At 41.6% G+C, this 24,325-nt stretch overlaps 1 protein-coding gene across 4 annotated transcripts in view; it reads right to left on the bottom strand.

The window, feature by feature from the left end:
• ash1l (ash1 (absent, small, or homeotic)-like (Drosophila)) overlaps positions 1–24,325 on the bottom strand; it is a 49,789-nt gene that overhangs the window by 3,318 nt on the left and 22,146 nt on the right. For 3 of the 4 annotated variants that reach the window (XM_061760474.1, XM_061760472.1, XM_061760473.1), the window contains exons 5-26: positions 21,950–22,592; positions 20,396–20,569; positions 20,195–20,289; positions 19,588–19,661; positions 19,407–19,452; positions 14,522–14,630; positions 14,187–14,393; positions 13,931–14,077; positions 11,339–11,447; positions 11,024–11,173; positions 10,193–10,260; positions 8,527–8,693; positions 8,250–8,402; positions 5,632–5,686; positions 5,357–5,489; positions 3,540–3,800; positions 2,653–2,739; positions 2,448–2,538; positions 2,135–2,273; positions 1,604–1,776; positions 1,359–1,525; positions 13–457 (exon numbers count right to left, since the gene is read on the bottom strand). In XM_061760474.1, the coding sequence (XP_061616458.1) occupies positions 13–457; positions 1,359–1,525; positions 1,604–1,776; positions 2,135–2,273; positions 2,448–2,538; positions 2,653–2,739; positions 3,540–3,800; positions 5,357–5,489; positions 5,632–5,686; positions 8,250–8,402; positions 8,527–8,693; positions 10,193–10,260; positions 11,024–11,173; positions 11,339–11,447; positions 13,931–14,077; positions 14,187–14,393; positions 14,522–14,630; positions 19,407–19,452; positions 19,588–19,661; positions 20,195–20,289; positions 20,396–20,569; positions 21,950–22,592 (3,693 nt within the window). The remainder of the gene's footprint in view (positions 1–12; positions 458–1,358; positions 1,526–1,603; positions 1,777–2,134; positions 2,274–2,447; positions 2,539–2,652; positions 2,740–3,539; positions 3,801–5,356; positions 5,490–5,631; positions 5,687–8,249; positions 8,403–8,526; positions 8,694–10,192; positions 10,261–11,023; positions 11,174–11,338; positions 11,448–13,930; positions 14,078–14,186; positions 14,394–14,521; positions 14,631–19,406; positions 19,453–19,587; positions 19,662–20,194; positions 20,290–20,395; positions 20,570–21,949; positions 22,593–24,325) is intronic. The other variant, XM_061760475.1, reaches the window with a different exon arrangement.

The following is a 24,325-nucleotide window of genomic DNA, read 5'->3' as shown; positions in this document are numbered from 1 at the left end:
CAGGTCCCTCACCATTCTTGCTGGGGGTTCTGTGCAGCAGATCCAAGAGAATCTTGTTTAGCCGCTCCCTCTGGGCCTCCCTCCTGCCCAGGGCAGGGTGGTGGAGCGGAGAGCAAGCTGAGGAGGACGGCTGCCCAAGTGTTTCCCCTAACCTCTCTGTGGAAGCCTCCTCCTGTTCCTTTTGCTCCTCAGCCTCAGGTGCTTCCCCTTCCCCCCCCTCTTCATCTTCATCATTGTCCCCTTCTTCTCGTCGAGTCTTGCCCGATAAAAGTTCAGGGCCAACCGTAGCCACGTCCATGTGTTCCTCAGATCTCCTGTCTTCAGCCTCTGGTGGGAAGTCGTCAACCCGCTCGCACGAAGAGCCGTCATCCTCGCAGCCTTCAGATCCTTTGGAACGATCACTTTTCCATGCTGAGCGGCCGCCATTCCTCTTGTAGTTGTCAGGTACGTAGTGAGGCTACAACAGACAAGTAGACAATTAACACACACACACACACACACACCACCACAGCCGGTCCATGAGAAAAATGCAGACTCCTAACCGGTCCGCGGTTCAAAGAAGGTTGGGGAATACTGATCTAAATGCTTCAATACAACAAATTTGATCGGGCACCTGAAGAATGTACACAGGGAGGAGCATGCCGCGTTCAAGCAACGCCGCGTGGAAAAAAGGAAAATCCAAACGGACGCAAACTCTGGAAACCACCCGTTCATATAGCCGGACAGTGAGAAAGTTACGAGTAAGCGTGTCATTAACAGTATTTGTTAAAGTCATTTAATTGCAGTAAGTTAGTACCCATTATTAGCACCCATTATTTCTGTCAAGTTGTAATGTCAATTTGACCTAAATTTATGTCAGTGGTCAATCCTTGAATGCCCCCTAGAGGTCATTGATATCTTAACGTTTGTCTAAAATGCTAAGACAATACTTTTGAAGATACTCAGTATACAGTACACAAGTATATACAATAAATGAACAAGTCATGTAAATCTTGTGATCGGATCGGTTATGGTTTTTTCAAACTTGCTGATCGGTGATCGGCCTCAAAAATCCTGATCGTGTAAAGCCTACTCATATGCACTGGTGAGATCAGAAGTATGTCACGGACCTGGTGCAAGTAGTCCAGATAGTGTTTTTAGAATATGGGAGGAAGCCGGAGTACCCAGTGAAAACAAGCATGAGAGATGTAAACTCCACTCCAGTAACGCCACAGGCAAGATGGGAACCACGAACATCAGAACTGTGAGGCAACGATGCTCACCACTAATTCTACCGTGCCGCTCACCGAGCAAATTTTGTGTATCAGTGCATCGAGTGTATCAGAATCAGAGCGTAGCACCGCACCCCTTCGTCTTACCGAGAAGTCTCTCTTGGGTGTCAGTCGCTTGGGGAAATGGTTGAAGGCGTATGGCTTGGTACACACTGGGTAGCGGTTACGATGGATCTTGTAGAAAAGGTGAGCTGACTTATCCAAGCGGTAGTCACAGATGTACACATCTGGCTCTTTTACCCCCTTTGGTCGTCCTTCAGGAAGACAATCAAGTATATCAGTCAAGACATGTTAACCTCTTGAAAATGAAAAACAACTAAACATTTTCTCACCTTTGCAGTACGTGTAGAGATCGAGAACGCAGCAGGTTGCCACCACTGCTTCAAGAGGGATGATCTCGTAGAGTGGCATGCGAAATAACTCATTCTGGTAGAACCGCCGTGATGGCGAATGGTGTGTCTCATGAGGACGGAAGTAGTGGTGGCCAAAAGCAAATCGCTCACCCCTTCAAGGTTGGGTAAAAGCCACAATATTACTCCAATGTGACATCAATAGATAAGAACTTTCATCATGATGATGACTAGAACACAAATAAGTATGTGAGTGTATAATGTCTGGTATCAGATAAGACTGAAGAAGACTGCCAGGGCAACAAAACTGTGCAGTACTAACTGCTTGTGGATCCTCCAAAAATGCATAACAGTTTAAAATATTCATACTTTGTGTTTTGTATGCATTTTCAACAAATACTATTCTGTCCATTACCATAATTCACAAACAATAAAATGTGACAAATTCAGCAAGCGATCAAATAAATGTTTCCCTTCTGTATTATGTATAGGTAGTTGAGGTCATTGAATTACTTTTCATTCTTCCAGAGTTTCTCGATACGGAAGATATCGAGTTTGTCTCGGTTGATGTGAGACAGTAGGCGGTAAGACTGTCGGATGGGCTGGCCCTCAGGTGTGCGTCTGCTGTCTCTCATCAGGTAAACGCAGTCCCCTGCACACACAGGCAGCACGCAGGTTACTTTTTAACATCTTTACAGTATACTGTATATTTACAGCATTTATTTATTTCTTTCTATGAGATGTGAATAATGTAGAATACAGTGCATAAACTAAACTACATTCAAACCACGAATGTTACATGCAGTAGGGTTGCTGCTGTCAATACCTTGGTGTAGAAGCAGCTCATCTCTTAGGAGACAGATGTAGTAGACAGAGCCAGACTGGGCATAGCTGGGTTGAGGTATCATGGGAACTTCCTTTAACACACACACAAAAAAAGACAAATTAAATTTAAATGTCCAAGTCCCAAGAAAAACCGGCGTAGACTCAGCATGATGTTCTGCCATCCATCCTCTCACATACGAACATACCGTGTCTACTGGCCTGGGATCACACTGCTCACACAGGTAGTGCTCGACCTCTGCCTCCAACCGCATGCAGTCAAAGTGTTGCCACACCTTGGACAAAAACAAGTATGTGCCATCACTTTGAGGAAAAACAGAAGTGGAACGTCATTTCATGAAAGCCCCTGTTCACGAACAAATCGATTTTACGGATAATATCATCGGACAAATGCTGCTTTGGTTCACGAACAATGCTTCAATTCGCAAACAGCATCCATGCAGAAGGCTCAGTCATGCTTTCTCTCACACAGTGTAAACGGTCGCCCCATGTGTCACGTATTTCAGGTATCTTTGTTTTTTTGCGGTACATTAGACCTCAGTATGGCTCCCAAGAAAGTAAAGAGTGCAAGTGACTGTGCTATATTAGGAAGCCCTGGAAAGTGTTGCAGTTCCAGCGGTGTCAGGTGAGCTCTCACTGGCAATGCTGGGCTCATGCCGCCGTGTATTGTTTTTATTGAATCTGTTCTTGTGAAGAACTGCAAACGCTCTGCGTTTCTTTGTGAGTTTGGGAATCAAGATTCCACTGTACAGTAATCCACTTGGAGGAAATAACACTGATATGAATGAATGATCACCTCATTGTGCACATTCTAACAGGAACAAAAATGGTTGTCTTTTCCTTTGGAACTGGTTTGGAATTCAAAGGCTAATTAGGAATATTTTAATATTAATATTTTCTCATTTTTCTTTGGCTCTCCATTGGAAATTACTTGGTTTACTTTAATCTCTTAAGTAAAATTACTGCTAAAACCTGTGTTCTTAGGTCAAAAAGCAAACCAGGTTAAAAGATAAAATAACATGGACAATAGACTTCAATGAGTACTGATATTCCTCTTCCACTCTCTGCTCCTTACCATGCACTTTTCACACTGGATCATCAAGCCTTCATCCTTGTACATCCCACAGATGCAACGGATAATGTCGTCATCCTTGTCATGGGCCGCTCCATTGTGGTGGCCCCGGTCACGCTCAAGTGAGTCGGAACTGTCAGCCTCACTGGCAGTCTCGCCCATAATCTCATCAATCTGCACGGCAGCCTCGTTACGTGCACTGTAGTAGGCTTTCCGCAGCCGGCAGACATCCCTGCCTATGGATGACTTCCTACCATAATATTTCTGAGAGGGAAAACAAGGCATTCATGAGAAATCATGGAAATGTGATCAGCAGTACAGTTACAACCTCACGGTTCCTGTTAGTAAAGAACAGCCAGCCAAATGCTTTGTACAGCGAACTAAAGTCATTGCACAACGTGTGTACATATTCACACCTTTTGTCTACTTAACATTCTCTCGTCGGAAGGGTCTTCTAAAGGGTCTTCTAAAAGCTCTACCAGCACGTTTTCAAACTGTTAAAACTACACAGATGTCAAAAGTAAAACAGAATCAATAAGAGTGTCCAGAATCAATAAAGGAGTCCATGTACTGGACTGATGATCAAATTACATATCCCCTGCCACCCTGGAGATTCAACTGACTAAACGTACTTCCTGTAAGATAGCACATGGTAGGTTCAGAGTCTGAAGTGTGCGTTGGTTTCTTTTCAATGAATGCAAAAGAATGATCCTTTTCCATCCATCCATCCATTATCTGAGCCGCTTCTCCCCACAAGGGTCACGGGCTGCTGGAGCCTATCCCAGCTATCTTCGGGCGGGAGCCGGGGTGCACCCTGAACTGGTCGCTAGCCAATCGCAGGGCACATACAAACAAACAACCATTCGCACTCACATTCACACCTATGGGCAATTTAGAGTTTTCCAAATTGCAAAAAAACTTTAGCTAGGTATTTAGTTTGTACAAACCTTATCTCACTACATTAATTGGAGTGAACAGTCAGTTCAGGAAGTCCACAGACACTAGTTGAAGGTAACGGAAACATCCAATAGCACGTACTGGGGAAGAAAATGTCTGTGCCTTTATCTTGACCAGATAGAAAAGGGACGTGCCAACGACGTCGATTTGTGCACTACACATTATTTTTGAAATATCTGTTTGAAATTAACTTAAACAACCCAAAACACGCATTTCGAGTGATCCAATCATAAGTGGACATCTCTTTAACAGTGTAAAGATTGAGGTCATTATTCAAGCAACCGGCCACTTTAAATGGAGGTTGTTCTGTGTTCTCAATTATGTTTGGGTGTTGTTTGTATAGTCGTAATGGGGACATTACAAGTTTTAATAGGATTTTCAATCAAAGTCTTGCTGTGCTGAGAAGGACTGCATATGATGCCACGTTTCCATTTGACATAGTTTCACAAGCGCTGCAGTCTTTTATTGGAAACAAGGGACCACTGTTACCCTCTGAAGGTAATACATATTTGAACACACAAACTCACTCCTGGTTTGAAAATTTGCATGAAAATTATATTTTTGAATCTGCCAGGCAGGGTTATTAACTGACTGAACAACTTTTTACATATACACACCCATTTACATATGGGTGTGTTGTCACACAATACATTACTATATGCACCGATTTGGTCGTACTGTCTTTTAATTTCTCGTAATTTCTATACACTGTACATGGTAATACTTAGTGTTAACAGTAACATTTCTCCTTCTTATGTTCATCGATAACTTGATAGCACAAGTCCAATGCCACATACTCTGTTCACATTATTCATAGCAACAGGGATATTCACTGGAGCACATATAATGGGACACCTGCCTACCTCAGCATTGCGGAATACTTTGAGCATGTCAGTGTCAAATGCTTCAACGGTCTTGTAATGGCCCGTGAGGATTTGCTTCTCAATGGTGCTCAAATCCAGAGGGTCTGACACCTTCTCATAGTAATGGCTGTTCCTAATAATTCACATAAAAAACACACAAGCATTTTTATCTTCAGATCTGGTTACTAAAGTAACACAAATTCACAACTCTTGTGAGGTGCCAAAAAGTTCGCAGCCTTTTACCTTTTATGCAATAAATGGGTTCACATTCGTACCTTTTCCGTGACGGGAGGTTCAATAGCGGAGCAGCAAGGGTCTGGCTGGTTGAATCTGAGGTAGGGAAAAAAAAAATCCTAACTTTAAAAATATATTTTATTCTTAAGGGACAATTACAGCAACAAAACTCATAATTTGTACGTAGCAGACAATAAATCAAATTGCAATGGAATGCTGAAGTTGGGATTGACCAGGGACAATTTCTATGGTCCCTCAGACTTTGGTGATTATAAAATATAACATAAGCATAGTGTTACAGAGACCTGAGACCTGAGGAGATGTAACTGGTCTGCTTTGCTGTGAAGTCATATCTTAATCGTTAGTGATTGGAGTGTGCAGCTAATTCATCATCGTCATCTTGAATGAAACAGAATGCTAAACTTGTTCTTATTACAGTACTGTAATAATCTTAAAAGAATTGCTGGGAGTGTACGTACACTGTATTATACGTGCTTAGCTCTAAGTCATTTATTTTTAATGGTAAAGCAATGTTTTAACATTTTTGTAATAGTGTGGAATTACAGTGTTTTGGATCATAGTTTGTAGTATATTTACGGTTTAAACTACAACCCCAATTCCAATGAAGTTAATAGTCGAACAGTTTAAACAAATAAAAACAGAATACAATGATTTGCAAATCATGTTCAACCTATATTTAATTGAATACACTACAAAGACAATATATTATATGTTCAAACTGATAAACTTTACTGTTTTTAGCAAATAATCATTAATTTAGAATTTTATGGCTGCAACATGTTCCAAAAAAGCTGGGACAGGGTCATGTTTGCCACTGTGTTACATCACCTTTTCTTTGAACAACATTGAATAAACATTTGGGAACTGAGGACACTAATTGTTGAAGCTTTGTAGGTGGAATTCTTTCCCATTCTTACTTGATGTACAGCTTCAGCCGTTCAACAGTCCGGGGTCTCCGTTGTTGTATTTTACGCTTCATAATGCACCACACATTTTCAATGGGAGACAGGTCTGGATTGCAGGCAGGCCAGTCTAGTACCCGCACTCTTTTACTAAGAAAGACACGCTGTTGTAACACGTGCAGAATGTGGTTTGGCATTGTCTTGCGGAAATAAGCAGGGGCGTCCATGAAAAAGACGTTGCTTGGATGGCAGCATATGTTTCTCCAAAACCTGTATGTACCTTTCAGCATTAATGGTGCCTTCACAGATGTGTAAGTTACCAATGCCATTGGCACTAACACAGCCCCATACCATCACAGATGCTGGCTTTTGAACTTTGCGTCCATAACAGTCCGGATGATTCTTTTCCTCTTTGGCCCGGAGGACACGACGTCCACAATTTCCCAAAACAATTTGAAATGTGGACTCGTCGGACCACAGAACACTTTTCCACTTTGCATCAGTCCATCTTAGATGAGCTCGGCCCAGGGAAGCCGGTGGCGTTTCTGGGTGTTGTTGAGAAATGGCTTTTGCTTTGCATACTTTTAAGTTTGAGTTTTAAGTTGCACTTACGGATGTAGCGCCGAACTGTATTTACTGACATTGGTTTTCTGAAGTGTTCCTGAGCCCATGTGGTGATATCCTTTACATATTGATGTCGGTTTTTGATGCATTGCCGCCTGAGGGATCGAAGGTCACGGGCATTCAATGCTGGTTTTCAGCCTTGCACTTACATGCAGTGATTTCTCCAGATTCTCTGAATCTTTTCATGATATTATGGACCGTGGATGATGAAATCCCTAAATTCCTTGCAATTGTACGTTGAGAAACATTGTCCTTAAACTGTTCGACTATTTTCTCACGCACTTGTTCAGAAAGAGGTGAACCTCGCCCCATCTTTGTTTGTGAATGACTGAGCAATTCAGGGAAGCTCCTTTTCTACCCAATCATGGCCCCCACCTGTTCCCAATGAGCCTGTTCACCTGTGGGATGTTCCAAACAGGGGTTTGATGAGCATTCCTCAACTTTCTCAAGTCTTTTTTGCCACCTGTCCCATCTTTTTTGGAACGTGTTGCAGCCATAAAATTCTAAGTTAATGATTATTTGCTAAAAACAATAAAGTTGATCAGTTTGAACATTAAATATCTTCGTCTTTGTAGTGTATTCAATTAAATATATGTTGAACATTATTTGCAAATCATTGTATTCTGTTTTTATTTATGTTTAACACAACTTCCCTACTTCATTGGAATTGGGGTTGTACTAATATAGGTAATTTATAAACAACAGGGAAGTCAATCAGTCAAATTGTTTTGCTATTCGTGTTAGGGTTTGGTCCCAATCCCCCAATTGGGCTCTCTCCCCATTACGCCACAAAGTATGTTAAAATAAATAAATAAATAAATAAAGTTGGTCAGCTAACTTCTTCGAAGGCTAAACGGAGCGCAGTATTTCTTTGACAGCAAACCTTGTGGGGAGGGATTGGATGTTGATCTGAACTGTTGTTTACATGCTCAAATAGCTTAGCTTTGTGAGCTTGACTATGATGGATTCAATTTGGGCAATTTCAGTCAGACTTACAGAATAATTAAATTTGTGTGTATTTCTTTGGGACAGAATACACTTTATAGGTTTAGGTTATATGGCTATCAAGAAACAGCTATACAAATAAACTACAAAATAGTTACTGTACGAACCCTTGTAGCTGGTAATCATGTCACAAATCTCCTTGAAGATATGTGCAAGGCGAGCAGTGCGCGTGACTTCTGTGTTTTCTTCAGCAGCAGCGAGCCTCCGCGTACGCACTGACCGTGACGTCTGCAGGGCTGAAAACTGTGTGAGGAAAACATCTGGGGGGAAAAGGGGCATGCATATAAGCTTTACATTCTACCTACTCGAAAAACAAATGACTGCTACTGATAAAACAAAAACAAACAAAATAAAACGTCATTTTATTTTAAATTAATCACTCACCTGACTTTATGTTGCCATCATCACGGATGACTCCTCCCCAGCGGGTATATATTGACAGGCTGCTGGAGTCTCTCTCTCTTTCACCCTCTCGCTTGAGTAACTCCTGTTTCTCCCTCATTTTTTCCCAGTTTCTCAGGAGGAACACTCGATGCTTGAGCACAAAGTTCCTAATGAATGAGGGGAGGGCAGGAGAGAGAAATGTATGTAGTATGACTCTCTCTTTGATTTACAACTCACACTGACATTTCATACAAGAGTATGTAATTTTTAGCTTCTTAGTTCTATGGTCTAGGGCAGAGATGGGCAACTTTGATGATTGCCTGGACCGCAAATGTGTTTTCCACCCTCCAACTATTATACGGGAGCTAAGAATTTTTAAAAATCAAAATCAAAAATAAAATCTTTGACGTTATTAATAATAGAAATGTCTGATAACCGTATGCATATGTTATACGAATGTCATTTACAAGTGCATAATGCCTCTCTATTCAATAACTTTCAATGAACAGATATCCACATCAATGAATGATAAACTCAACTTAACTCAAATCAAAATGAAAAAGCTATGCTTCTTTTGGCCAAATTCTCAATTTATTGCAGGCAATGGGATGTGGAGGCATGTTTTATAGTGCACGTAGGGGTCTCGGTGCACTGGACCCTCACTGCTTAGATCTCTAGAGTCACATCAGGTGGCTGGTGCAAGCATCTTATTCTGACAGGCACCATAGCTGGGGAGATCTGCAAGAATGACAGGGCATGTGTCCTAACACATCCCTCTCCCATCAATCAATTTTCCCATAAGGCTGATGCACACCGCAACCGACCCTTACGCTTTCCGATCTCCCCCTGCAGTTGCCTCTGCTCGATCCAAGGCTAGAAATAACTTTTTCTTTAAGGAGCAGTTTTGCTAATCAATGACTTCATCTGAGGAGCAACTTTCTAATTTTGAGGAGCAATTTTTTGCACGTTAATCTCACAGGGACGTGACACAAGGGAAGGGTTTTGTGGTGTCCAGGGTGGGTAGAGACCACCTGCCGTGCTCTGGTCATAACCAGGATGAACCCCTCCTTTGTCCTTGTGATTAATCCACGTAAAAAGAAATAAGTAAAAGCTTCAATTTTAACAAATATATGTTTTTTTATTTATCAACATTTTTTGCCATGGAGAACAAGCAACTCATTAAAAATCTGCACTGAAATTAACACTAACAGTGTACTGTCAACAGTGGACAGCCGGCCTTTTCTGCCCGCGGTGTCGCCTGTGACGCTGCCGAGGAGGGCTCACGCCCGCGTGGGCTCACGCCCGCGTGGGCTCACGCCTCTCCAGCCAGCTGGCCTGCTCCTTAGCGAAACCAAGACAGCCCTACAGACTCAGCCGCCCTCCCGCGGAACCCACCACCTTGTTGGTAGCCACTCCTCGCCCGGCTTCGGCACGGCGATAGAGGCGGCTGCTCTGCGAACTGGCAGTGGGCTGTCCAGCGAGCACTGAGTTTCTCCAGCCTTCTCCCGCTAATGCTCAGTCGAAAAACTTAAAAATCTGTGATTTTCAATGTTTTTATGAGGCCTAAAATGCTAATTTTGACTTCCAAATTGAAATAAAAATCCGCTTATTTTGAGCCTTGCCGATCAAGGGTATTGTTTTAAAATGAAATTGTTTGTGTAAATACCTTTCTCTGTTTGACATTGGTTTCATAAGGTGAGGGTAAAACTTGTTGCTATCACTTGATTCTTCTTCCTGAAAATGAAGAAAAACATTTACGTCACAAATTTCTTCAGATGATAGAAGAAATCAGATATTCATCTGGTCATTTCAATAAATTACTAGGTTTACAATCACAAATTAAGTTTCTGACAGTTTTACTTTTTTACAGTACTAAGTTCCAGTTTTCATGCACTGCGTTTAATTAGATTTTTGGCCAAAGTGGTTGGTGGCAACAATGCTCCTTGTTAATGTAATGGTGAAATGGGTAACTTTACAACCTTTTCAATCTTGTACCCTATTATGTTTTGCACAAAGGAGCCTTGACTCTTATGATGGTGCTTGAAGGCAGAGGGAAAAACAATTGTTGGATGCCCCTGAAATGTTTCAACATAATATAGCTCACTCTTACATTGAAGGTCCTCATGAATAGTTTTTTTTATTATATGAATTAAGTATAAAATAATATATATGTACAGCAGTATAAATAAAAGTTGATTAAAAAACCTGTCTTCACATTCATAATTACTATTTTTCATTCAGGTAACAAATAGCACATTGGAAGACTATTGCATGTGTGTTTACCAGTGTTATCTTTTGTCATCAACTAGCAAAATACAGCACTGAAGTTTTGGTGTTAAAATATGGCTGTTCTATACATGAATTTGCTCCACCATCATGTCAGTTTAAAACAAACGTTTCCCACCACTGTCATCGGGCAGAAAACTCGCATCTCTAAAACCATCACTTTTCAGGAGATCTGTGGTCCACGAATAGTGTTTAATAGAGTATCACTCACTCTTTTTTTTAGTTGGTGTTTGGATTTCCGTTTCTCCTTGAGTCGACCCAGTCGCCGAGTTCCAGTCGTCTTGCCAGGTAATCCGTTGACACGCTGGCTTTTCCCTCCAATGATACCTCGGCAACTCTCTGAGCCACACTTACACACTTGCTGTGGTGGGAAAAAAAAAAAAACGAATCCGTTATCAAATAAATAGCACGAATTTGTAGCAAGTGAGAAAAAATGTGTCATGGTAAAACAGAAAAATTCATAATGAAAAGCAGTCCTTGAAACATTAACATGGTAATGGGTCACTTATGATGAGTTGTCAGTCACCTGCTCCTCTGTGTTGAAGGAATGAAAGTTGTAATCATAGGTGAGCTCAGTACCACTGCTGATGTCCTTGAGCGCAAAGAGACCAATTCTGTACACCCCATTGACTGACCTGCAAGTCATAAGCACTGAGTGAGCGCACCGTCCTCATAAATAGCCATATAATTATACCATACCATAAAGCACAAGGACATTTTAGAAATTAGCTACAGCAAATATGCCACTTTGAAGTTAACGCAAGCTGTCTGTGACCATGTGCTGAGTCATAGTTCTCCACCATCTGAAAAAATATTCATATTAAGATATTTATTTACACGGGATGGATGGAAAGGTGGAATTGTGTCCATGTAACAGATTCTTTCTGAGTTTCAAAAACATCTGCATTGAATGAAAATGAAATTCAGCAATAGGGCATAAAAGGGAAATGTCTGGACACCGCAGTTGTAACTGAGGCCCAGCTGCATGTAAGCGTCTATGCGTCTATGACAAGATTGATGGCTCTTGGGAACTTAAAAATCCTCCACTGCCATCAAGGTTTTTATTTTAGGCGAGCTACTCTTTATTACACGGCACGGTGGCCGAATGGTTAGAGCGTCTGCCTCACAAGACCAGGGTTCAATCCCCGGCCCCGCCTTTGTGGAGTTTGCATGTTCTCCCCGTGCCCGCGTGGGTTTTCTCCAGGCACTACGGTTTTCTCACACATCCCAAAAACATGCATGCTAGGTTAATTGACAACTCTAAATTGCCCGTAGGTGTGAATGTGAGTGCGTATGGTTGTTTGTTTATGTGTGCCCTGCGACTGACTGGAAACCAATTCAGGGTGTACCCCGCCTCCTGCCCGATGATAGCTGGGATAGGCTCCTGCGCGCCCGCGACCCTAGTGAGGAGAAGCGGCTCAGAAAATGGATGGATACTCTTTATTACACACATATGCACACCCACATGCAACCACGAGTGCCCTAGATTATAGGATTGTCCAAGTGGGAGAAGAGAGTACAATTTCTCTCTGAGGTTGTAAATTGTCCACAACCACACACATAGACTTCAGCTTTAAAAGAGACACATAGCCAGAATGACTGCAGTGACTTAAACAAGTTTATAAAAATTGTCGCGAAGGAAAATTATATCACGGCATCATTTACATCCATCCATTTTCTGAACCGCTTATCCTCACAAGGGTCGCGTGAGTGCTGGAGCCTATCCCAGCTATCATCGGGCAGGAGGCGGGGTACACCTTGAACTGGTTGCCAGCCAATCGCAGGGCACATATAAACAAACAACCATTTGCACTCACATTCACACCTACGGGCATTTGAGAGTCGTCAATTAACCTACCACGCATGTCTTTGGGATGTGGGAGGAAACCGGAGTGCCCGAAGAAAACCCACGCAGGCACAGGGAGAACATGCAAACTCCACACAGGCGGGGCCGGGGATTGAACCCCGGACCTCAGAACTGTGAGGCAGATGTTCTAACCAGTTACCACCGTCCCGCCCCATCATTTACAGTCCATTAAAATTAAATATGACAAAATAACTGCAGACAACAACGACAAGTCTATAAGCCTCCACTGATGAAGATTTTGTACTAAAAGGCTCTTAACTTATAGCCTGTACTCTTTCAAATAATGTATTATTTTAAAAGTAGCTGGGAAAAATGAAAAAAAAAAAATAAAAAATCAAGATTTTGCATGTCAAGATGAAGGGTGCAACCCTATGCCAAAAATCACTGTTCGGGACATTCCTTGGTTTTAACATGGTTTGGTTCACATTCGGTCCAGGAAAATGCAAAACAGACTGCTTATCTTTTGTGTAAACAGGAACAGATTTAATGAAATTTCAAATGAAACAAAAAATGCTGTTAACTGTAATTTGTCCAATAAATAAAATATTCTCAAATAAACTGCAGAAATCTTTTTTTTTTTTTTGTAAAGTGAAACGTGATGTACTGTATGTAAGTATCCAGTCCTTTTTCATATTATGGACGATACCACGATGTGTGTTTACTGTATAACTGTTTAATCTTTTTCCTATTCATTATTGCTAATTTACTGTTTACAGTTGGTTACGCTGCAGTTACATGGATTCCAGCTAGACTACTGTTAAAGTATATCACTTAAGCACTAATTTTGTATTGATTGACTACTTTATATTTAAATGAGCTTTATTGGTTAGTAAGGCTTCTTTGTCCTCACCCTCTCCCTTGTTTGGTGTTGAGTTACTCCTCGATCTCCTTTTGCGATAATGATACTTGTATAAAGTGTAGCTAATTTTCTGTTATGGAGGCGAGGATTGGTAGGTTAAAAGACCAGCTCCAGTTTCAGTAGCTGCCAGCACCCTCAGCAGATCCCAAGTCAAATCGTAGGCAGCCAAAAGATTCCCACCCTTACTAAAAATGGTATCAGAATCAGAATCATCTTTATTTGCCAAGTATGTCCAAAAAAACAGGACAAGGAATTTGTCTCCGGTAGTTGGAGCCGCTCTAGTACGACAACAGACAATAGGGACAATAATGAACATTTCAGACACAAATACTAGCCACCTGAAATTTTCTTAGGTTTAACTGTAAACTGCTTCATCCCTAAATGACACCTACCACTTCTGCATTTCACAGTTGGGCTCACAGCTGTGGTTTATGAAGCGTGCCTCATTGCCCATTCTGTAGCTGTCAATCACCATGCCACTATCCAGGTTCAAACAGTAATGGCCACTGTGAGCAAAGTACTGCTGCATCATACGACTCCTGAAACATTATGACGTAGAAAGAAAAATAGATGAACATGCAGGAGTTCATTTACACTTGGCTACCATCAAAAATGTTCTTTTCCACAACATGGCCAAGAGCATCTCACCTGAACTCATGTTCACTGACCACTTCTCCCAGGTACTCAATAATGAACTGCCCAGAGCGGAGACTCTCCTTGGTGCGGATGCCCCAGCCCTTGCCCTCAGCACGGAATCTCTCCAGACACTGCACCCATTCGTGCCTCTGGATATGCTGGTTGTCGCAATGCTCATGAGATGGACAAGTGCTGGGAGAACACTCAGCAAAGCTCATCCTGGAGAAATCGGACATTTTGCAAACAGATCTTTATCATCATCATTGCCTATTTATATCATGACAGAGGCTTCAATTAAAACCTGATTCTGAGACATTATAGGCTGCACTGTCAAAATGTAACTTTACCTGTTGAGGCAGTCATCCAGACAACCTTTTTCAGAGCGATTCTCAGGAGTTTTACAGTTGCATGTAGTTGTTTCATAACCGGAGAATGGCTTTACGTCAACATACACATCTGTGACACAAACCAGATAGCGTAATTTTACATTTACAGTAAAGAGGGGTTGTCAAGCAAGGCAACATCAAATAGAATCAATTGAATCAATATTATTGTTAATGAAATCAATGTATTTCATTTAAGTCACATTTATAGTGAAAACAAAGAAGAAACTACAGTAGGAGGAAAAAGTATGTGAACTCTTTGGAATTTCTTAAATTTCGGCATATATTGGTCATAAAATGTGGTCTGACTCTGATCTTCATCGAAATCGCAAGAATAAACAGTCTGCTTAAACTATCCATCCATCCCACTTTCTTTACCGCTTATCCTCACGAGGGTCGCGGGCTGCTGCAGCCTATCCCAACTAACTTCAGGCAGGAGGCGGGGTACACCCTGAACCGGTTGCCAGCCAATCGCAGGGCACGTAGAAACAAACAACCATTCGCACTCACGTTCAAACCTACAGGCAATTTAGAGTCTTCAATCAACATACCACGCATGTTTTTGGGATGTGGGAGGAAACCGGAGCGCCTGGAGAAAACCCACCCAGGCACAGGGAGAGCATGCAAACTCCACACAGGCGGGGCTGGGATTTGAACCCCGGTCCCCAGAACTGTGAGGCAGATGTGCTAACCAGTCGTCCACTGTGCTAGCCTGCTTAAACTAATACCACACAAACAATTACGTTTTCATATTCTTATTGAAAATAACAAACGTTTACAGGATAGGGAGGACAAAGTAAGTGAACTTCTGGCATTCGGCCTGCTTAAACTAATACCACACAAACAAGTATGTTTTCATATTCTCATTGAAAATAATGTAAATATTTACAGGATAGGGAGGATTTACTGTCTGTAAATGGAGAAAGTTAGGCACTGTTGCCTCTCTTCCAAGGAGTGGCTACCCAGTAAAGATGACTGCAAGAGCACAGTGCAGAACGTTCAATGGTTAAAAAAAAAAATAATAATAAAAAAAAAGAACCCTCGAGCACTCATTCTCAACTGGTGAGTCGGGAGTCAGGACCAAAAAGTGGGGCGCAGATTATTATGATGTTTCAGACAGGTAGTAAAAAATTACAGGGAGTCCATGGTTTATTAAAATGCCGACATGCAACTTAATGTCTTTATGTCATTGTTTTATATTCATGGTCTTTCTTACAAATACTGTATAATTATGACTTTACTTTTGTGTTAGTGTAGGTTATTGATTTAACGGGTTCCCACTTATGTACAAATTTGTAGGAACGGAACGCCACTGTAAACTGAGCACCCTGTGTACAGTGAAATACTGAAACATGCATCCCAAGTTGGATATGCCTTTTATTTAGAAAATAATATTATTTTAAAAGGTGAAGAAACATATTCATACATGGGACATATTAGGTCAACGACTTTCCTAAAAAGAAGAGATAAGTGCAAAGATATAAGTGAAATTTTGTGGCCGTATTTTGTGCAAATGTGATATTTAATTTTACACTATTTATTTATACGTGCACCTGTCATGTTTAGCTTCAGTTTCTTAATAAGGTGCTCTAAAAGGCACTTTGAACATGTAAGCATAGTGTAGTTATGTTTCGAAATATGATTGTTTTCAGAAGAATACATTTTCTTTATTGTTAACTTCTATAAAACTGGGCCATGACTTAGGGAAATAGGAAAATGGGGGTCCCAGGGTGAAAACAGTTCAGAACCAATGCCCAAGAGCACACGTGTCAAACTCAAGGCCCAGGGGCCAGATCCGGCCCACCACATCATTTTATGTGGGCCGCGAAAGCAAATCCTGTGTGTCAACTTCCATGATTCTTGCTAAAATCTGTTCCAACTTTTTGGATAATATTCATAGGTAATAAATAGTAATGAACTATTGCAAGCATGTTTTGCCTCCAAACCCCTTTTACAGTTACTTGAAGAATACTTAAACAAACCATTATCCTTGACTTCTAATTTCTTTTTTTTTTTTGGTCCCGTTCGGCTGTTAAGTCAAGCAGAATGGAAAATCTGTATCCCTTTTATGCAGGAACAGGTTTACTGTGTCACAGTGGAGTTTTTAAGCTTCCGCTGTGGTATTATAATTGAGGTTTATTGAGAATCAGACTTGATCAGTCGAACAGAACAAAGTTTCTAGAAGGGAGAGAGAAACAAAGACATAAGACAAAGCACTAATTGTAAACAGGATGAGAGAAGTAAATCATTACATTATCTACAACGATGAAACATTAAATATGAGTGTTGCATGGGGCTGTAGTGCTACACCCTGTGAGGGAAGGACAGGACAAGATAGAATAAGACAAGGACAGGAGAAGAAGCATGCAGGACAAGGGTCGTGAACCCGACTGTACAACTGAAGTGTGGTGGCATTAATTATGTGAATTATAAAAGTCTAGAGGACGAGAGTATAAGTGAGGGGATACTCAAGCGATTTGCATATTCATGAGTTATTTGTCGCAGTAAGTGAGTGATCCTACACCCAGTGAAAGAGTCCCTGAGGTTTGTGTCTGCCGATACATGCACGTGAATTGATACCGTTTTACCGGCAGGGTCCTCAAGGGTGCATGGGAGTTCGCCCAACCAGTCTACATGTGTTTTGTGGACTTGGAGACGCCGTTCGATCGTGTCCCTCGGGGGGTCCTCTGGGGGGTGCTTCAGGAGTATGGGGTACCGAACCCCCTGATACGGGCTGTTCGGTCCATGTACGACCGGAGTCAGAGTTTGGTCCGCATATCCGGCAGTAAGTCGGACTCGTGACAAAGGCTGCCCTTTGTCACCGATTCTGTTCGTAACTTTTATGGACAGAATTTCTAGGCGCAGCCAAGGCGTAGAGGGGTCCGGTTTGGTGGCCTCAGTATTGCATCTCTGCTTTTTGCAGATTTTGCTTCATCAAGCTGTGACCTCCAACTCTGTGAGTGTGAAGCGGCTGGGATGAGAATCAGCAGCTCCAAATCTGAGACAATGGTCCTCAGTCGGAAAAGGGTGGCGTGCCCTCTCCAGGTCGGGGATGAGATCCTGCCCCAAGTGGAGGAGTTCAAGTATCTTGGGGTATTGTTTACGAGTGAGGGAAGAATGGAACGGGAGATCGACAGGCGGATCGGTGCAGCGTCTGCAGTGATTCGGACTTTGTATCGAACCGTTGTGGTAAAGAAGGAGCTAAGCTGAAAGGCGAAGCTCTCGATTTACCGGTTGATCTACGTTCCTACCCTCACCTATGGTTACGAGTTGTGGGTCGTGACCGAAAGATCAAGATCCCGGATACAAGTGGCTGAAATGAGTTTCCTCCGCAGGGTGTCCATGCTCTCCCTTAGAGATAGGGTGAGAAGCTCGGTCATCCGGGAGGATCTCAGAGTAGAGCCGTTGCTCCTCCCCATCGAGAGGAGCCAGATGAGGAGGCTGGGGCATCTGATTCGGATGCCTCCCGGACGCCTCCCTGGTGAGGAGTTCCGGGCACGTCCCACCGGGAGGAGACCCCGGGGACCCCAGGACACGCTGGAAAGACTACATCCTTCGGCTGGCCTGGGAATGCCTTTGGTGAGATATTGTAATTGGTTAGCTAAATACTAGTGTTTAAAGTTGGGATTTACTTTTCTGAAGAGTTCTGAATAGACTTCTAATTTCAAAACTAGTTATCCATCAATCTGTTGTCTATGTGTCATAATATGATGAGGCGATTAAACATTGATATGGTTTTACAATCATAATGGCCCTCTGAGGAAAACCGTATCTACAATGTGGCCCGCGACAAAAATTAGTTTGACACCCCTGCTAGAGTGTCATCTGAAGATTTACAGAAATCACTGGCATATGCCAACATCTCTGTTGACAAATCTACCATTCTTAAAACATTAAACACGTATGGGATTTATGGGAGAACACCAAGGAGGCTGTTGGTGTCTAAAAAAAACATTCCTTCACATTTGAAGTTTGCTAAAGAGCACTTTGATTTTCCATAGCACTACTGGAAAATATTCTGTGGACAGACGAAACCAAAGTTGAATTGTTTGGAAGGAACACACGACGCCATGTGTGGAACAAAAATGGCAGAGCACATCAACATCAAAACCTTATCCCAACTGTGAAGCATGGTGGAGGGAGCATCATGGTGTGGTGCTTTTCTACCTGATGGTATGGGTGTGCTTTGCGACCTGGACAGCTTGATATTATATTATCAGTTTATCCCAAATTTTGCAGAAGAACTTGAGGCCATCTGTCCAACAGCTGAATCTCAAAAGAGGATGGGTGTTGCAACAGGACAATGATCCACAACACAGAAGAAAATCAACAACAGGATGGCTTCAGAAGATGAAAATATGTTTTCTGGAGTGGCCCAGTCAAAGTCCTGACCGCAACCTGATTGAGATGATATGACATGCATAACCTCAAGAGAGCTATTCACATCAGACATCTCAGGAATTTTGCTGAACTGAAACAGTTTTGTATAGAGGAATGGTACAAAATTCATCCTGATCGTTGTGTTAAATCAAAGGGTTCACTTACTTTTTCCTCCCTGTTCTGTGAATGTTTACATTGTTATGGTCTATAAAAATATGAAAACATAATTGTTTGTGTGGTATTAGTTTCAGCAGACTGTTTATTCTTGTGATTGACAGTAGACAATGATCAGACTACATTTTATGACCAATTAATGCATAAATTTAAGAAATTCCAATGGGTTTCACATACTTTTTCCTCCGACTGTATTGTAATTTCTAGCATTATTAGAAAGTTGTTAGAAGCTGGAAGTAAATGTTAAAATAACATTATGATTGAAATGTGAGAAAAAGCAATATTAGACACCTACTTGATCTGATCTTTTTGTAAAGAGGGACATCAGGCCTTTTGTATAACTGAAACAAAAACATGATGAAGAGCATCTTCATAAGAAAAACAAGCAATTATGCCAGTTTTGAAGGGGATATAGCTAATGAAAAACTAACAGGAAACCTGAAATCAGATATATGATTCTTATCATGATTGATCACCTGATCGTGTTTCCACAGCCACAGGATGTCATAGGGCAATTGGAAATCAATGCGCTTCTGTCTTAGGTACTTCCCTGAAATAACAGACAAAGCAAAACAAGGCCTTGAGAAATAAAACTAAACATTGTGTTGATGATCTGTTATTGGAGGCAATCTAAGGCCCTATAAATGTGCAAGAAAACAGATTATAGAGGCACACTGTTACTTGTGTAACCTATACCTTTACCAAACAAGGCAGCGAATTCTGGGTAATAACTAATACTGTAATGTTAAGGGACTCACTATGCGCATGCTTTATGTTTACAGCCAACCATGTATGAATGAGTACGATGATAAGAACTATACACCGCTTTGTTAGCTGGCTTAGTGAAGTGAAAAATCATTAGTCAACTGATCCTTTTTTACCATTAAAGTGCATTTTTGCCTGTGCTAGTGTGTGTGGTCTATGGTGTTCATAGCAAAGTTAAGTTCCAACTTCCTTGCTCATTCCCATAGAAAAGGGGACAAGCACAGTCGTAAAAACGTGACTGACAATCAAGCTAAAATTAGACGAATTTATCAAGCCTTCTGCCTGACATAAGAAAATATAAATAGCTTAGTGTCTCACCAACATGTATGGGTGCTGGAAACAATCCATAATCATGTTCCCCAGGTATGTACTCCAGTTTTTCTTTCTTTAGCTGCAGAAGCTGACTCCGGGGACTACAAGCAACAGCATAAAAAAAATGTACAGTATATGATGTTAAATGTAAAGCCCTTTCACAAGCAGTGACCTCGATCTGAAAAAATATTTTGAATGATGTCTTACTCCTCAGTCTTGAACACATCAGAGTAAAGTCCAGCCTTCTGGAACTTCTTCTTTGGAGGCCTGGCCGGTCTCTTCTCCCGTTGGCTGGTTAAGGGGATGGTTGATGTTTGTTCCCTGGAGACAGTGTCTTGGGCTTGTGGGGAACGGTGTCCATCTGGATTACTCTCCAGAGAGCTAAAACAAACATAATTTAGTTGATTAGTGATAAAATACCTGTTCCTATATACCGGTGCACGACATTCTTTGACACTTGGATATATAGTATACAGTGGATATAAAAACTTTATACGTCTCTATTTAAATGCCAGGTTTTTGTGATGTATAAAAATGAGACCAAGATAAATAATTTCAAAACTTTTCCCACCATTGATGTGACCAATAACCTGTACAATTCAATTGAAAAAAAAATCTTTTTGAGAGGGAAAGTAAAAAGTAAACTCATTTTAAATTGGAGTTAGCACACACCTCCCACCATTGACTTTGCCTTAGATTAACTCCTCAAAAGGTTCAGATGATCTCGTAGGCTTTTCTTGACATTGCTTTGCTTTCTAGCAGAAACCTGAAGTTTTTGTACTAACACTGACTAGTATTTGGAACTGTTCATAATTGCCTCCACCTCGACTAAAGCCCCATTTCCAGCTGGAGAAAAATAGTTCCACAATGCCTCAAAGCTTGACTGTAGTTCTGGGGCTTTTTTGGGGATGAACAGTGTTGCGGTTGTGCCAAACATATTTTTGGGAATTATGGCCAAAAAGATCAATCATGGTTTCATGGGACCATAACACATTTTCCCATGTGTTTGGGAGATTTCAAGTTTTTTTGGAAAATGTGGCCAGACTTGGCTGTATTCCTTCATAAGATAAGTCAGTTTTTCTACCCATTGCCCAGACATATGTAGAAGAGGGGAGATTCCAGTCACATATACTGAATAGAAATTCCTGCAGCTCCTTCAATATTGCTCTCGGCCCCTTAGAAGCCTTACTGACCAGTTTTCTTCTCGTCGTTGAATCAATTTTGGAGGGATGCCCAGTTCTTGGTAATATCACTGTTGTGCCATATTTTCTCCACTTACTGATAACTGGCTTCACTGTGTTCCATGGTATACTTAATGACTTGGACCAATCTACTCACTGATACATTTGAAGAATGAGATCCCTCTGACACTGTGGATGCTCTCTACGAACCATGACTTGCGTTGTAAGATGTGACTAAAACAAAATGTCAGAAAAAGCCTACTAGAACATCTGTACTTTATTTTGGGTTATTCATAGGCATTTAAATGGTGTAGGTTCACTCCCAATTTGAATGTGATTGTTTAAATTTGACCACCATTTTACTTGTGCAACCACATTATCTACATTTATTTTTCTTTCCCCTAAAATGTCACTTTTTTCTCAAATGAGAGTAGCGGTTATGGGTCACATGAATGGAGGAAAACGTTTCAAAATGATTTATCTTGCTCTCATTGTTTTTAAGATCACAAAAACATGGCATTTGACCAGATTGCTGACATTTCATATCCACTTATGGTAGATTTCAGTGAAGTCTAATTACCCCTGAAAGTGACTTTTCTCATCCTGGGCAAGCCAGCACCTTCCAGATCCCGGTCTGGACCTTGCCACCAGGTTGCCCACATTCTCTTCTCTGTCTGCCAATTGCTCCACAGTGTCTTCTACCTCCCCTTCATCCTCGCCTTCATCTCTCTCCCAGTGTTTCCTTTTTTGGCCTTTGCTACGCTGGTCTTTGACAACTGCCTCAATGGTATCTTTTACAGTATCCCCATCCCACATCCTGTCCCCCGCTGGCCGGTCTCCCACTCTGTGCCGGTTTTGACTGAATTCAACAGCAGGAGGTGGGGACGGTGGTGGTGAAGGTAATGGGTGCTTCCTGGGACGCCCAGGGCCCCTCTTTTTCACCATGTTGTTTCCTGTACGGGCTTGCCTCTGCAGCTTCTTAGCACGCAAGATTTTGTTGACATGGTGGAGGCTGTGCTTGGATTGCTGCACCCGATGAGACTGATGGGGCAGGGAGGCATCGAGGCAACAGTCCTGGGAGGGGGACAGGTGGGAAGAGGACGCTGAGCCGTGGGAGTAAAACACAGTAGACTGGTGATGGAGCTGTTGTCGGTGGTGCAGGGATCCTTCAGGCCCTTCTGAGGTCGAGAGTACACCACCTCTTGTCTGGATGCTTGCAGGCCCTTTTTTAAGAAAATTCAAAATAAATTTAAGTATCATTAGATGATTCTTAGAAGTTTTACAAGAAAGAAGAGTGTCCCATCAGTCAGCTAAAAAGCAACCAACCAAACTGTACCACTTTAGCTCGTACACCAAAAATATGGCAAAGACAATTGGTATGTAAGCATGTTACAAAATTCCTGACAAAACCCAAGGTTGGTGGAAACGGGGTATTCCAGAATTAAGACGATTTAAGATTCTTTAAATCAGCCTACACTTCCCTGAATGTATGTAAGCCAGACTGTGTGTATCACTACATCATTTGAGGACATCTGCTATAGCTGGTCATCCAGTCACATGGTCAGCCAAACACCAATCTTCTTCAGTTTCCATTAATTTAACAAAGACCCTTAGGCTGTGTGACAGGCTGAAGAATGTTAGTCATACCATATAGCATGTCCTGAAATATATTTCCTGAAAACATCATTCTGTTTGTTTAGAGCTGGTTTAGCAACAGACATAACAGTTGGATTTAAATTTCTATCACTAAAAACTACATATGTGAAGGCATGTTGAGTCTTGGAAAGTAATACAATGGAACCTTCAAAGCCCGTTTAATTTTGTGTTTGGCAAAAAAATTCGGGCAAAACAATTTCCGGACATCAAACTGTTCTAAAACTATCTTGCATCAAAACATTATCTCTGCATGTATTTTACATCACTTTGTTTTTTGTGATGCTTTTGTTTCTGGAGTTGTGTCCACTGCCGTTTTTTTTTTTTGTCCTCATCTGGTTATTTCAGCCTCTTTCAATTCATCTCTTATTCAGGCTTGTCTTGTAACCCATTTCCTACTGAGGAGACCTGACCTAAATAGTTTCTTCATACAATCAGCAAAGAGATGTGAGAGCCAACAGTCAAAACTCAATTGTTTCCAATATCTGATTTAGACGGTAAACTCAAAGACAACCCAATAGCGCGCCAAATCCTGAGTCCTAATCCAGGATTACCCTGTCTTGGTTTGAAGTTACAACAGTACCATTTTGCCTCAAGAGAGGCCTTAATTCCACATCTCAATGATACAAACACACACATGCAACCAACCGCACACACACACACACACAACACTCAAATAAAAATATATAGCGCATGCATCATGAGGCCACCCCATTACCGAGGCCGTCCTCATCAAAACAACAACAATAGCTAAACTGTGATGATGGGTACACTAAACAATTGGACCAGGTCTCATATTATGGTCATTTGAAATCCATGTCAGCTAAGAATAGCTTGTAAAGAAAGTACTCCACCCCTTCAGTAAGATTTTTCTTGGCAGAAATGCTACATCCACATTTTCAGTGCAGTCTTTTTGTATTTTTGCCAAACCCATAACCACTACTAAAGAGCTACCAAATGTCAGGCAGTGTGTGCAAAGATTATGTTACAGTCTTTCAAAGACACTTCTCTCCAGGAACAACTTTTTATGAGGCCAGAAATTCTGCTTAGACTGTCGCACACCGAGCAATATAGCTGAACGTGGCTGAAGTGGACCATCGTGAAAAAAGTACAGTTGGTGACTCTCGCTGCACACCACAATTGAGCATCGAGTCTACTGACGCGCTGCAACGGAAAAAACGCTACCCTGTATCAGGTTTTGAGGCTCCAAATACAGTATACTGGACTATAGATTTTGTTTTTTAACTGAACCACAAAAACATTGTGCAATTGTCAATTGTCATATACTCGTTAGGGGGCGCCA

This window comes from Phyllopteryx taeniolatus, chromosome 21 (genome assembly GCF_024500385.1).
Source record: "Phyllopteryx taeniolatus isolate TA_2022b chromosome 21, UOR_Ptae_1.2, whole genome shotgun sequence".
In the NCBI taxonomy this organism is placed as follows: domain Eukaryota; kingdom Metazoa; phylum Chordata; class Actinopteri; order Syngnathiformes; family Syngnathidae; genus Phyllopteryx; species Phyllopteryx taeniolatus.
The sequence above is the reverse complement of the archived record's forward strand: the minus strand, read 5'-3'. Positions and strand labels throughout refer to the sequence as shown.